Below are 14,572 nucleotides of genomic sequence, written 5' to 3'. Positions count from 1 at the left end.
CATCTGGAAAAAAAGGGGGGGTGATAAAGATATATACAACAGTGTTCGGGTGTAGTAGTTCACATGTTGTGTTCTGTACTCTGTGACTGATCAAGAGTTCATCAGAGTGACAGATCGAGGGAAGAAGCTGTCTTTGTGGCGAGTGGTTTTTGTACATAAGATCCTGAACCCCCTTTCCTGAGGGGAGGAGACTAAAAAGACTGTGACCTGGATGTGAAGCACATAAAGCTAAAGTCTGCTAGCTTGATGCTAACGTTTAGTGGAATTTCCTATGACGCCTGATGCTAATGCTCAGATAATATCAGCTACCAATAATTATCAGGTGATTTTAGACGATATGACATCATGCCAATAATTCTGATAAGAAAAAAAATTACTGATAAAATGGACTGATAAACAAAAGCTTAAACTGCCGTCGCTTCCTCATTCACCCCTCTGTTTTTACCTGTGTTAAGGGCTGCCACGGTTAGTTGACTAATCCATGACTAATGAACTATTAAAATTGTTGACGACTGATAGTCGATTAGTCGTTACTTTATATTATATGGAGTCAGAGTGTAGTAGAGTTAAAAGTTATAATGGCATTATGCTAGCTTTTTGGACTATTTTTACATTTATTAAGGTTTTTTAGGCTATTTTGGAGTTTAGCTAATATTTCAGTTACATGCTAGCTATTTTGGTAAATTTTGACTTTTGTTTTTTTTTTTCAAATATTAGCTAATATTTCAACTACATGCTTGTAGTGCTGCTACAAACGATTATTTCAATAAACAACTAATCACCATTTGTTTTTTTTCCTATTAGCCGACTAATAGGGTCATGCACAAAGTGGATGTAAAACAAACACCATTAGCGTTTAACTAATTATAAACTAGATATATAGCATTGCCTGCAATAATGCTAATGTGAAGTCTGTAAGCTGAATTTGGCCTCTGAAGAGGCTAGTTACGATAGCTTAAGATACTGAAATTGAAAGCTAAAAATGCTGAAATCCATAAGCTGAAATCGCTGAAGCTGACAGCCAGCTAAAATATTAGTCAAATGCCATATTAGCCTTAAAAAAACCTGGGGGAAAAAAAGCTAAGTTGGTCAAAACAGCTAGCTTGTAGCTGAAATATTAACTAAATTCCAAAACAGTCAAAAAATCTCAAATGGCCTAAATTAGTCAAAACAGCTAACATATAGATGAAATATTAACTAAACTCCAAACTACCCTAAAAAACAAAAAAGCCTAAATAGCTGGCTTGCAGCTGAAATATTAGCTTTACTCCAAATTAGCCAAAAAAAAAAAAAAACCTGTAAAAAATCCTAATTTAGCCAAAACAGCTAGCATGTAGCTGAAATATTAGCTAACCCCCAAATAGCCTAAAAAACCTCAATAAAAGTCAAAATAGTCCAAAAAGTTGGCATAATGCCATTCTAACATTCAACTTTACTACACTCTTACTCCATATAATACTGTATAAAGTTATGTCTAATCGACTGTTAAATAAGTCATTGACTATTTTAATGGTCAATTAGTCGTTAATAAGTCAACTAATCATGGCGGCCCCACGTGCTAGCTGTTTTGGCTAAATTAGGATTTTTTCAGGTTTTTTACGTTAAATGGGAGTTTAGCCAATATTTCAGCTGCATGCTACCTATTTTGGCTAATTTAGGGTATTTTCAAGGCTATTTTAGAGTTTAGTTAATATTTCAGCTATATGCTAGCTGTTTTGGCTAACTTAATCTTTTTTTTTCGTTTAGGCTGTATACACATATGACATTTTTCTCTCTGGGGTTTTTTCTTTTCAAGACAAGCGCAAACGGTCACCCTGCGGGGTGGTGGTGGTGCGCCGTACGTGAGCGTGCACGCGGCGGAGTGGAGGTATGCTTTGCGCAAATGTGCTTGCGGCAGAGTGGAAGTGTGCTGCGTGAAAACATGCACTGCGACAGACTGGCGGCCTGTCCAGGTGAACCCTGCCTTCGCCCATCAGTAGCCGGGTTAGGCTCCGGCACCCCCGCAACCCCGAAAGGGAAAAAGCGGCAAGAAGATGGATGGATGTTTAAATCAGCACACAAATATTTGTGTTATTATGAGCAGCAAGGACCAAAAGTTCATTTTGTGTTTCACAGTTCAATAAAAACACAACATTGCATATTGTGATGATGAAGTATTTTCTTAATGCGTGTGTGACAATAAAAAGAGTTGGAATATGAGGGTGTGAAGTTTATTTTATAATTAACATTTTTTTAGGCACTTTTCAAAACGAGATTATACAAAAACATTGTCGGAACTTTTCATAAAAGCTGCCGCAACATCAGACATATTTTCAGAGAATAGCTGAAAATATATTTTATTGTCGTATATCGTGATATATATCGTATCGTGATTTTAAATATTTTATATCTTTATATACATTTTTTTCCATATCACCCAGCACTACTACCACTGACTTTGAATAGTTTGTTTTGATAATCCCATTTTCACCTCAAGATCAACCTAAACGTTTACTATTCTGAGAGTAATCTCACTCAGATCTTCCTAAAAAAAAAAAAAAAAAAAAAATCAAGAAGTTCTCCTTTATTAGCTGACAGAAATAATTTATTTGTGAAAAGTCAGATTCATGTTTCTTTTTCTTGGTAGTGCCATTGTAGCTCAGCTGTAAGCAGGTATCTGGGCCTTTCAGATTTGGCATCTAACTGCAGACATTACTCAGACAGCAGTGCCTCAATATGAAGTTAGATTTGTTGCTATAGTATTGTCTGTCTTTAAAAAACTTTTTTAATTGTAAGAGATTTGTGTATGTAACAAGATTTTGCACTTGTAGAAAAAAACTTGTCTGTAGAAAGGCTTTGTAACTGTAAAATGAAATTGTCCGTCCATAAAAATAGTTTGTTTGTAAAACGTCACGCGCACATCCAAACATGCGTACTGATCTACAATGACAAGACCAAATTTAGAATTGCTTCTCAACAAATCACCCAATCAGTGTGCTGTTTGGACTTGCCGATCAGGCAATAAACACCCAAACATTTCATTACAAAAATCCTAATTTATTGTGTATTTTGTTTTAAAAGACAGGCATTTTATGTGCTAAAGTACACTCGACAAAAATATAAATGCAACACTTCAGTTTTTGCTCCCATTTTCATGAGATTGACTCAAAGATCTCAAATTCATTCCAGATACACAATGTTACCATTTCTCTCAAACATTGTTCACAAATCTGTCTAAATGTGTGATAGTGAGCACTCCTGCTTTGCCGAGATAATCCATTCCACCTCACAGGTGTGCCACATCAGGATGCTGATCTGACATCATGATTAGTGCACAGGTGTGCCTTAGACTGACCACAATAAAAGGCCACCCTGAAATGTGCAGTTTTGTCTCACAGCAGATGTCACAAGCATTGAGGGAGCGTGCAATTGCCATGCTGACAGCAGGAATGTCAACCAGAGCTGTTGCTCGTGTATTTAATGTTCATTTCTACACCATAAGCCGTCTGCAAAGGCGTTTGAGAGAATATAGGAGTACATCCAACCAGCCTCACAACCGCAGACCACATGGAAATGCAGAGGGGAACGAGCCTTTTCTGTCTGTGCTCCAAAGCTCTGGAACGCTTTGCCACTAAATATTAGACAAGCCACTTCCCTGTCCATTTTTAAAACTAGACTGAAGACTCATTTTTATAGCCAGGCTTTTATTCACGTATGAGATGTTGCTCTGATTTTACTTTCAAATTTTATTGTATGTTTTTTACCTTCTGTGTGTTCTTTTATCATGTTCTTACCTTTTATTATGTTGTTTTTATCTTTATTCACTTATTTTATTACATTTGTTTTATTACGCTTTTTAGTTTTTAATGTTCAGCGCTTTGTTTCAATTTTAAAATTGTGTTAAAGCGCTTTATAAATAAAGATGATGATGATGATGTAACCACACCAGCCCAGGACCTCCACATCCAGCAGGTTCACCTCCAAGATCGTCTGAGACCAGCCACTCAGACAGCTGATGAAACAATTGGTTTGCATAACCAAACAATTTTTGCACAAACTGTTAGCAACTGTCTCAGGGAAGCTCAACTGCATGCTGCATGTCACCCATTGAGTGTGTGCTTGACCGGCATATACTACAGCGTGTACCAGTTCCCACTAATATCCAGCAACTTCGCACAGCCGCTTTATGTCACGTGACATGCCATGACAGGTGGATGTTGTGAACAAAATTTGGTTGTTTCTGGATTAAAAAAATAAAATACTTGAGAAAACTAAACAGACATGATCTAAATTATCATTTTATTTATTTGTTTTCTGTTTGGAGCCCGGTACCAAGTGGCCCGTGGGCTATCAATTGGAATAGTTTGAATATCTTCCATCATTTGAATGGTAGAAAATGTAACAAAGTTTTTTCACTAGATCAATGTAGTAAGAGATTTGTGTCTGTTAAAAAGATTTCTTTAACTTGTAGAGAAAAAATGTCCGTAACATGACGTTTAACACACCAACAAAGCATCTTTACAGAAGGACACATTTGTTACTACAAGTACACACCTTTTTTTAACACTTCATTTTCTACAAGTAGGTAACAAAATCATTTAACAGACACAAATCTCTTTACCACGAAACTTTTTGTTAAAATACGTTAGCAACAAATATAACTTCCTAACGCTAGCCTATATTATTGGGTGCAACAAAGAAACGAAGACCCGAAGCCTGAAAGAACGACTGCACGGCGCCTGTTTACCGCTTCAAGATGGCGGACCGTAACTCCCCAACGAAAGCAGTCATCGGTTCACTTTCACTTGGCTCGGAATGTTCTGGGAGATGAAGACTATCTATTTTGTTGGAGTGAACATACCGATAGCGTTCAGCTGAAGCTGTGGTTTCCAGCAAATATCCAGCAGTCTGCGCTGACGACAGAGCTCCTGCTCGTACTGGACGATGGTTCCTTCACAGTGTCTGAAGATTTCTTCAGCAGCAGCAGCTAGTCGCTCGCTGATAAACTCTCTCAGAGACTGAAGTGAAGACATGGTTCCTGCAGCTGCAGAAGATCTTCAGCTCAAACTCACACAAACACCGCCGTCCTCTGAACAGCAGCAGCTCCGATCATCTGCTAGTCTCACAATCACAGCCACGTTGTCTTTACGTCCAACACGTATTCACTCATTTACGACACTTCAGAAAACGCTGAGAGTTCCGACACGAACCACGTATCCTCATTTCTGTCCAAAAATCTCTCAAACGTTCGAACAAAACACCGCCGTCCTCTCAATACAAGCTTACGCTGCTAGCACGCTAGCGCCTCTTGTTCGCCTTCGTTTTTGGCGGCTTGGAAACTGCGTCATGGCGCATTAGCGCCACCAACTGGTCTGGCGTGTGGATCCAAATGGGCAAACTATTTGAGCGCGAATATAATGTATACCATAACTAACAACAACGTTCAGATTTGACTACAAAATGCATGAAAGACTATAGAGCTTAAAAGTTTTTTTTTAATTACTCGTACATTATACAAATGTACCAAGAAAACCCATAAATGAACAAAGAAGCAAGTGAATAAACAAAAACGTAGAAGCAAAAAGTAAATTATCCTGTAAAAAAAACCTCACAAACGTCCGAACAAAACACAATCGTCCTTTGAACACAAGCTAATGCTGCTAGCAAAGTACCTCGCGCTCTTCTACTTCGTTTTTTTCGGGGTTAGCAATTAACGTCGGGGTGCATTAGCGCCACCACCTGGTCTGGAGTGTGGATCAAAACGTTGTACCCTTTCTTCTGACACTACACGTCAGTCATTTTTTCCTGTTTTTTTTTTTTTTTTTTAAAAACATTCAAACAAATATCTGTGACTCAATTAATTTGCTATAGTATAGAAATTTGTCCAATTAATTTTCTGATTTCTATTTTTGTTTTTTGAATCCCTTCTGTCCAAAAACCTCACAACCGCCCGAACAAAGCACCACTGTCCGTAGAACACAAACTAACACTGCTAGCATGCTAGCCAGCAAGTCATTCTGTTTACTTCCGAATGACGACAGAAGCCTAAATTATAAACTTTAAAATCACAAATAAAGTAAAGCTGGATCTTTGTAACAGATGTAAAAAATTTTACAACCCCCTTTATCCAGAATATATTAATATTATATCAGATATTACATTTTTGAACTAAATAGAGACTGAACGTGGAAACATCTTTTTTTTCCCTTGATTTTTTGTTCAAGCTTCTGTGAAATATAGTAGATCACATTTCATCTATCTATCTATCTATCTATCTATCTATCTATCTATCTATCTATCTATCTATCTATCTATCTATCTATCTATCTATCTATCTATCTATCTATCTATCTATCTATCTATCTATCTATCTATCTATCTATCTATCTATCTATCTATCTATCTATCTATCTATCTATCTATCTATCTATCTATCTATCTATCTATCTATCTATCTATCTAGGTCTTCACCTCTGCATGAATGCAGGACTTAGCCAGTCATCTCTCTTGCGTCTACCAACGAGTCCAAAATGCAGCTGGCCATGTCTTGGTTGGAGGGCGTAATACAGTAGAGACCTAATTATACAGATTTTTCCATCGCTAAACTGGTTGCCTGTAAATATAAAGTTCATTTTACAGTAAGATTATTTTATTTGTTTATAAGTCTTTAAATTTTCTTTGCCCGGTTTACCTCTGTGAGCTGCTTTCCCTTTATTTACTGGCCCAGTGCCTCAGATCAGCCAATCAGCTCCTTCTGGAGACATCGAGGTTCAGGCATAAGCTAAAGTCTAAAGACTCACTTCTATACTCTGGCTTTGAATGCAACACGAGACTCCCGCTGATTTATTGTAATTTAATTGATTAATTATTTGTAATCATTTTATTGTCTTTTATTTTGTGTTTTTACATTGTTTTAGTGTTGTCGTCTTTTATGTCTGCAGAATTAACACAACATAAGGAAGTGATCTGTTCTTAAAGCGAAGTAGACGAGGACGAAACTGAATCAGTGATCTGTGCTGCAGATGCGTTCACACGGTGAGTTGAGACTCTTCTTCTTCCACTTCAGATCTTTGAAGAAACTAAATGTTTTTCTTTAACTTTTTCTTCACTAACTTGACTATTTCTGAAAACCTTCTTGTACAGCAAACTTTCATTTCTTTAGTGCTAAAAGATTTGATGTTAATACTAATTAACAGCTGAGGATCCATTTTCACTTACTGGTTAGTTTTTCACTGATTTATGAGGAACAAATTGGTGTTTTTCATGTATTTTCCTCCCCAAAATAAACTGTTATTTACAGAAGGGAAACTGCTGACTCATTAAAGTTGGAAAGATCAGCTGACTGCTACTTCCCGTCATATTTACATTTGTAACATAGCAGTCATTGTTTCAACGTTTTTCCACATCATTGTATAAATGTTAAATTTCTACTTTCTTGACTAAATTATTGTTTATTGACAACATTTACAGACAGAGGTTTCGTTATCTACTTGTATTCAGTGAAACCAATCAGATTATAATATTTATTGGTTAAATGTATTTAAATCTTTTTGACGGCTCTTCAAATCCTGACCTTTGGTTTGTTTGAAAGTTAACCAAATTGGACCAAAAACATTCAGAAGAAAACAGCTGATTGTGAAAGTACGAGAAAGCTGCAGTGTTTGATTAGCTGCTTATGTTACAGTAAATGTACAAGTTGATGTCAGTGTGAAACACCTTAACTTAGGTTTGCCAAATGTTCTTCATTTCACTGAAAAGAATCTGCTTCCGTCAAACATAGTTTTTCACCTACATAGTTCTGATGTGTCTCAACTTGCTAGAAAAAATAAGAACACAACACACAGACTCATAAACACACATCACACAGAAACACACACAGCCATATCAGGAAATTCAGGAGTCTGAACCTACAAAATAAATAAACACACACACAGTAGGAGGAGCTCTGTCCAGGTGTTCCTGAATCAGAAAATGAGGAAGTTGAGACTTTTACTTCATGTCGAGCAGAAGGAGACGTGAGAGCACAAACTTTCTTCTTCACAGTGAGTCTCTGTGTTTTCTGTTGACTTCTTCACTCATGAAGGCAGTGAGGTGTCTGTGTGTCCTCATCTGTGAGGAAGAAGAGCAGCAGAGAAAGAGCTCAGTCTGAAGTTTGTCTTTAACTTGATTTTATGTTCAAAAAGAAATCAAGTTTCTCCAAAAAAACAAGCAGCTAAAGGTCATTGAAGGACACCTGAGAGGTTACTGAGGAGAGCAGGGGAGTGGAGTGTTTGTGTGTGTTAGTGAGTAGGGTTTATGTAATCCTATTCAATGAAAATGTTCTTCAATTATAAAGGATGTTTTTGTTAATATGTTTGGTGTACTATAAAAAAAAAACAAATTGAAAACTTCATAAGATTCTGAAATTGAAAACCCAAAAGATCGATTGAAACTGTTCATTTATTTGTATTAAGACAAATAATTTAGAGACATAAATTATTTGACTCCAATGATCTGAAAAAATAGATTAGAAACGTAATTTTGCCCATAAAAGGCACTTTTACTATTCATGTTTTTTAAATAAAAAGATTTATAGTGAATACAGTTTGATGGTTTTACTGTACAATTGAGGTAAAAATAAATATTTAATTGGAACACCAATCCATGATGCTGCTGCCATTCTTGATGAAAGCCTTCCCTTGCAGACATGATACTCATGGCTGTGTTTCCTTTCAGTTATTCTCAGAGCAGAACCTCTTTCACTGTATTAAATAAACTTTAATACAAAAAAGTGATTCTAATTGACTTGGAAGGACAAAGTTTCTCAGCTTCACAGTCAGACATTTTTCTCAGTTTAATTTAAACAAATTCTGCTCCTCATAGTCTGATTGGTGATCAGTATAATTTATATGAACTGGAAGAGCTGGTTCCAAGCAATAGTCAGGGCCCTCCCTTCAGCTGCTTCTGGTGTTTCTGCTTCAGTGACAGTAGAAGCAAATTGAGTGAAGTCATGCACGTCTGGCAGGAGAACATGACTGAAACCTGAAAGGCAAACAGCTTTAGAGCAGAGTTAGAAGATAGAAGAGACAAACCTGAAGAATCAGTACAGACAGCATGAGAGAAACTTCAGAAAACATCAACAGATTCAAGCTTTTTTCCTCCATCTGGATGTGAACAAACTGACCTTAAAAAACTCTGTGTTTCCTCTGCATATGAAGGTAGAAGGTGTGTGTGAGCTGATGTGGATCCACTGAATCCAGCAGCATGGATCCGTGTGAGGACACACAGGAGGGAGCCCCTCCCTCGAAGAAAAGAAGAATTGTTGAAGATGAAAGCCTGCGGTGAGAGGAACATATCTAAATGTTCATGAGTCAACTCTTTTCCATGTCAGAGCTCAACATTCACATCAGAAACCTTCATTCTTCACAGGAACCAACCTGGACCTGGAGATGAGCCCAGCTGTGTGCCCTTAAAGAGTGAAAGATCAGAGGATGTTAATCTTGGCTTCAAAGACATCAGACCAGGAGAGAAACAGTAAGGGTTTGTCAGAGTTAACAGAGGCAGTATAATGATTCAGATGATAGATTTCCAGAAATTGGGACAGAAATATTTCACTTTATATGTTGCCATACATTCACATTCAAAGTGAACATGAACAGGAAAGATTAAATATTTATGATTTTTTTGAAGTTTTACTAGCTTGGTTGTAATCACCAATCTTGTCTTCTGCTTCAGTCATTTTCTAAAGATGATCTTCTTCTCTGAATACAGATGAAGAAACCAAACATCAGAAACCGCCTTAATCCAGTTCACTGCAACTCTGATTCATCTGTGATCTCAGAAGGAATTTTTGAGTGAAATTATTGCTGTTCCAAAAACTATAGCATTCACGATCTGACATAATCCAAAATAAAATAAAAAAAACTTTGTGAGTTTATCTGTACATCTTGTGTACAAAGACCATTCAAAATGCTTTATATAAAACCTTTGCAATAAACAAATGATCATTTGAATAAAAAATTTAAACAAGCTAAAATGAATTTAAGCCAAGCTTTAAGTAAGAATCATTTTGCAACATAACCTAATCAAACCTGACCTGGTTTTGAATAAACCGAGCATTTCAGCTGGTCTACAACCCTCTGTACGCGGTACTGGACGCTCTTTTTGGCACGAACTCTCTGTCTGCAAATGTCATTATCCAGCACACACAACAATGCTTGTCAGAGCTCAGTTGATTTTTAGAAAATAACTTTTTTACTGAGAATCTGGTAAAACAGAGTCAAGTGATTATACACCTACAGTGGTATTTAACACAATCTGATGATAGTTTTGTATTTTGTTTAACAGAACTGATTGTGCTAATATGACTGATATAAAATGGACCTATTCAAATATCAGTCTTGAACATCTTGTTGTTTTGCTTGCTGAAACTCCAGCTGCCCTCACTGCTCCTGAACATTAATTTCTCTACATTCAGATTGGAGAACTGCAGTTCCTCAGAAATCAGCTGTGAATCCCTGAGCTCAGGCCCGAAGTCCAACATGTCCAACCTGACAGAACTGGGCCTGAGCTTTAACAACCTGCAGGAATCAGGAGTTCTTCATCTGTGTGACTTTATGAAGAGTCCAGACTGTGGACTTCAGACTCTGAGGTAAAGAGCTCCCTGAATGATAAGAAGAATGTATCTAGTGAACAACTTTTTGATGTTTCATTGGAGGATGTTCTGTTTACAGTCATTTTTTCACATTTTAATCGTTAATTGAATTAATTATATGATTATTTATATAAAATTAATCTCTTTAAAAACGATCTTGTAAAGCTTTTCAAACTTATATTTTTACATTTATCCAGCACAATTGTTGTGATACAAACCGTTGTGACTTATTTTTTCCATTCATACAGAAGTTATATGCCACTGAGAACCAATACATTAGCTTATGTCTGACGTAGGCGACATTTTGTTTTTGTATTGCATCATTTGCTTAACTTAAAGTTCTCTATTAATTCTATTAACACTGGAGATTATGGACTAACTGACATTTTGTGCTGGAATTCTTGGGGAGTCAAAATGGAGAGTACACTATTTAATTTTCATCAAATAACTGTTCTAAACACAGTTGAAAAAATTAATACTAAAATAGCCTTTCTGAAGCCGTAATGTCATATTTCACAGAGCAGTTGCTGTTTCAAATGACAGTTTCAAACTAAATTCTCCAGACTAATGAAGCTTTTTTAATTTTTGTTCTTAAAGTTCACATGTTAATTTTCAGCAGAAAAACTCATGTTATGACTTTGAGCAGCTTAATAATGTTCTACTTAGTAAGTCATGCTTTCAGACAGAAACAAGTGAGCTGTTTGCTGACCTAGAGGTGTTTCTGGTTCAGTCCTCCGGCTGAAAACGTCTCTGAGTCCAAATCAAGCTGGAACTCCTCATTGCTCCTGATCACACTTTTCTGTGTGCTTTCAGGTTGAAGAATTGCAAGTGGTCAGAGATCAGCTGTGAAGCTCTGGGCACACCTCTAAAATCCAACCTCTTCACTCTGACGGACCTGGACCCGAGCTTCAACAACCTGCAGGATTCAGGATTCCTTTATCTTTGTGGTTTTCTGGAGAGTCCAGACTGCATATTGCAGTCTCTAAGGTCAGAAAATATGTAGATCTTCTTGAAACATGTGGAGAAAGTATTTGGGGAATTTTTTTTCTTCTAATGTTTAACTCAAAAAAATTCTGTCTACAGCGATGTTTAAAAAAAGTGATTGTTTCCTATTTTCTTCATCAGTGGATTTTATTGTGTGGTGACGATTCACATTATTGCACATTATTGTAAGCATTTATTGTAGCCCTTTCTAATCGTAAGCTTTATGGCTTCAATGAACATCGTTAAAATCCTGAACACGTGAGTTTTAAAATACAGTAAATACAGATTTCTGGTATATGTGACTCTTCTCTTTTAGGAAATGAAACACTCTTCTTCAAAATAAAAAAAAATCACCAGTGTCATATAGGTTAACAAGGGAACTTTATTAACAATTTGGTGAAACAATTATTCCCTTTATGTCTGTTTCTTCTGTTTTATAATGAAACACTATCATAAATCTAATTGTTCAGTCAAATTGGAGAAATTGAGGCAGTTTTGAGGTTTGTCCCTGCTAACCTCTGTGTGTTTGTTGATGAGGAAGAACGTGATCAAAAGACTCAATTGGAATTTAAACATTTCATAAAAGTTGGATCAAACAGAAATCTCTGGATCTCGCTGCATGCAAAGACAAAGACTTATAAAATAAGATTCACTTATATATGTTTAAGACGGACTTCATTTGGCTCCAGACCAATGTTTGTCAGGAAAGAGAGAAGCCCCAAAAGCCATAACACCTTATATGGTCATCTTCACCAAACCTACATCTTGAGTGGACCTTCATCGTGTGTCAATAACAAAGAATAAAAGTGAATCATACTATGAAAGTATTAAAAAAAAAAAACTTCAGGTAGCCTAATCTAAAAATATAAGAAACCCTAATTTTTGGTATAAACTCATCACTACCCTTGATTCAAACTTTATTGAGGATTCAGTAGATGCGTGTGTTATGGAGATTGGTCTCCTTATCTTTTCCTTTTTGTCCATCAAGCATTAGCTGAATAACGCACTATAAATAAATTCTAACTAGTCAGGTATTGATGCTAATCTTTTCTTAGGGGACAGTAGACACATTTCCTGTGCTTTATATCTACTATGGTTTCTCTCTCTCAAGACTTCACCTCAATGTTAATGAATGTGAACTTCTTCTTGCCAAAGATTGTACTTTGTGATCTATCTGCAACATTCCTGATGAACTAAGTGTAAGATACCATTTCCAAGGATGAATTAGAAAAGATGCTGTTCAAACTTGATTCCTTCATCGATAAAGATAAAAAAACACTTTAACCAGTCATTTCAGTCTGAGAGAGAGGGTTTTACCATAGTAACCATAGTATACGGTTTCGTGTTTGTGTGTTACAGGCGATTTATGCGTACTTTCATTAGACTTGTGTGTAGCAATTTCCCTTGGTTGTAATACATTGTAATACATATACATGCATATACATATACATTGTGCATGTGAACACTGTATTTTGTGTTTTGATGATTTTTTAAAAATATTTTTACATGTGAATACACAATTGCAAGTATACAAAGTTACATACAAATTGTATTGTATGAGTTAAAATTAAGATTTACGGAAGAACAAATCCAAAGTTGCACACAAACATGCAGAAATAAGTTAGAAATCAAGAATTATGCTCACATAAAACACATGACACTATATTGTTTCTATTCACAGCTAGAAATCTGGTCAAACTGTCTGCCTACATTTTCTGAAGTTTTGAAACTCCCGTAGACTTTTATTTACTCTTTAATTTTTATCCAGCCAGCACCATTGTTGTGAAACAAATTATTTATTCTTTCATTCATGAAAAGAAAGGATTCCCATGCTGCACCCTACAAGTCCACTGAGAAAACTTTTCAAGTCAATATTAGGTTTTCAGCAAATATTCGCTCTCTTAGCTTTTCCGAGGTTGTCAATTCAAAGCAAATTCACTATTTCAATATATTAGTTTTGAATAGTTCCTGAATTCATTAGTTTCTTTCACTCTTAGAGAATCCCTTCAAAACCAAACTGGGATTCCAGCTGCCGTCACTGCTCCTAAACACACATTTCTGTCTGCTTTCAGATTGAAGAAATGTCATTTGTCAGAGGCCAGCTGTGAAGCTCTGGGCTCAGCTCTGAGGTCTCACCCATCCAATCTGACAGAATTGGACTTGAGTGAAAACAGCCTTCAGGATTCAGGATTTCTTCATCTGTGTGGTTTTCTGGAAAGTCCAGACTGCAGACTGCAGATTCTGAGGTCAGTAGATGAGCATAGCAGAAATGAATAGAAAATCCTCCACTTTCTATCCCCAGTTCATCCCCAGTTTTCTACCACTGATATAATTTACTTTAAGCTGGTTATCCAAAATACATTATTCAGTTTGTCTCAATTTCAGAGGACAACTTTTTGTTCTACAGCCATAACATAACATGAAGGGAACAACCAAGCTGTTTTTAACTAGAATTTTTGTTAAGGAGACAGAACCCACACACTGAAAGCCTCTTTTGGTTTGAAATTGCCATGTGAACCTGCCATTCCTCATCAATCATTATCAAGATCTTTCATCTCACCTATGTTCTGTTCTGTTGCATATATACTCTTCCCATCCTGTCTCTCATTTGTAGTAGTTTTTCTTAACCCATTCCAGCAGTCATCAAGTTCTGTCTGCTTCATGTTTTTGACCAAGCCACATCCCTGACGACATTTCACACCCTCTGATTATTCTGCCTTCCATTTAGTTATTGCGAGTCTCTCCATTGTAGATCAAGATTCCATCCTTGGCAAAGCTTCTGTGAATGAACTTGCTGATTAATTTAATTCACATAAATGATCAAGTCCTTGTTGGTTCATGTGTTCATCTACCCAGCATCTGCATTTCCTACCGGAATTACAGATTCTTACTTAACTTTATGCATAGAAGTCTTCCGACAACTCCTTCTGAGTTTTTCAGGGTTATCTTTTGAGTGGAATAGTATTATTGTCTTTC

The 14,572-nt window shown here is 36.4% G+C and overlaps 2 protein-coding genes and 1 pseudogene across 2 annotated transcripts in view; 2 read left to right on the top strand and 1 right to left on the bottom strand.

Annotated features, from left to right (window-relative positions):
• LOC112145051 (gastrula zinc finger protein XlCGF8.2DB-like) overlaps positions 1-4,889 on the bottom strand; it is an 8,747-nt gene extending 3,858 nt beyond the window's left edge. The window contains exon 1 of the mRNA XM_024270057.2: positions 4,841-4,889. The gene's annotated coding sequence lies outside the window, so the exon portion shown is untranslated. The remainder of the gene's footprint in view (positions 1-4,840) is intronic.
• The window catches only part of LOC112145059, a 188,019-nt pseudogene that overhangs the window by 27,818 nt on the left and 145,629 nt on the right, over positions 1-14,572 (top strand).
• Positions 7,988-14,572, top strand: part of LOC112145060 (ribonuclease inhibitor-like) — a 15,777-nt gene continuing 9,192 nt past the window's right edge. Inside the window, exons 1-6 of the mRNA XM_036214766.1 lie at positions 7,988-8,021; positions 9,177-9,299; positions 9,388-9,492; positions 10,436-10,609; positions 11,426-11,599; positions 13,669-13,842. Coding sequence (XP_036070659.1) covers positions 9,223-9,299; positions 9,388-9,492; positions 10,436-10,609; positions 11,426-11,599; positions 13,669-13,842 — 704 coding nt within the window. The 5' untranslated portion in view covers positions 7,988-8,021; positions 9,177-9,222. The remainder of the gene's footprint in view (positions 8,022-9,176; positions 9,300-9,387; positions 9,493-10,435; positions 10,610-11,425; positions 11,600-13,668; positions 13,843-14,572) is intronic.

This window comes from Oryzias melastigma, linkage group LG2, assembly GCF_002922805.2.
Source record: "Oryzias melastigma strain HK-1 linkage group LG2, ASM292280v2, whole genome shotgun sequence".
NCBI lineage: Eukaryota > Metazoa > Chordata > Actinopteri > Beloniformes > Adrianichthyidae > Oryzias > Oryzias melastigma.
This window is presented reverse-complemented; position numbering and strand designations above follow the sequence as displayed.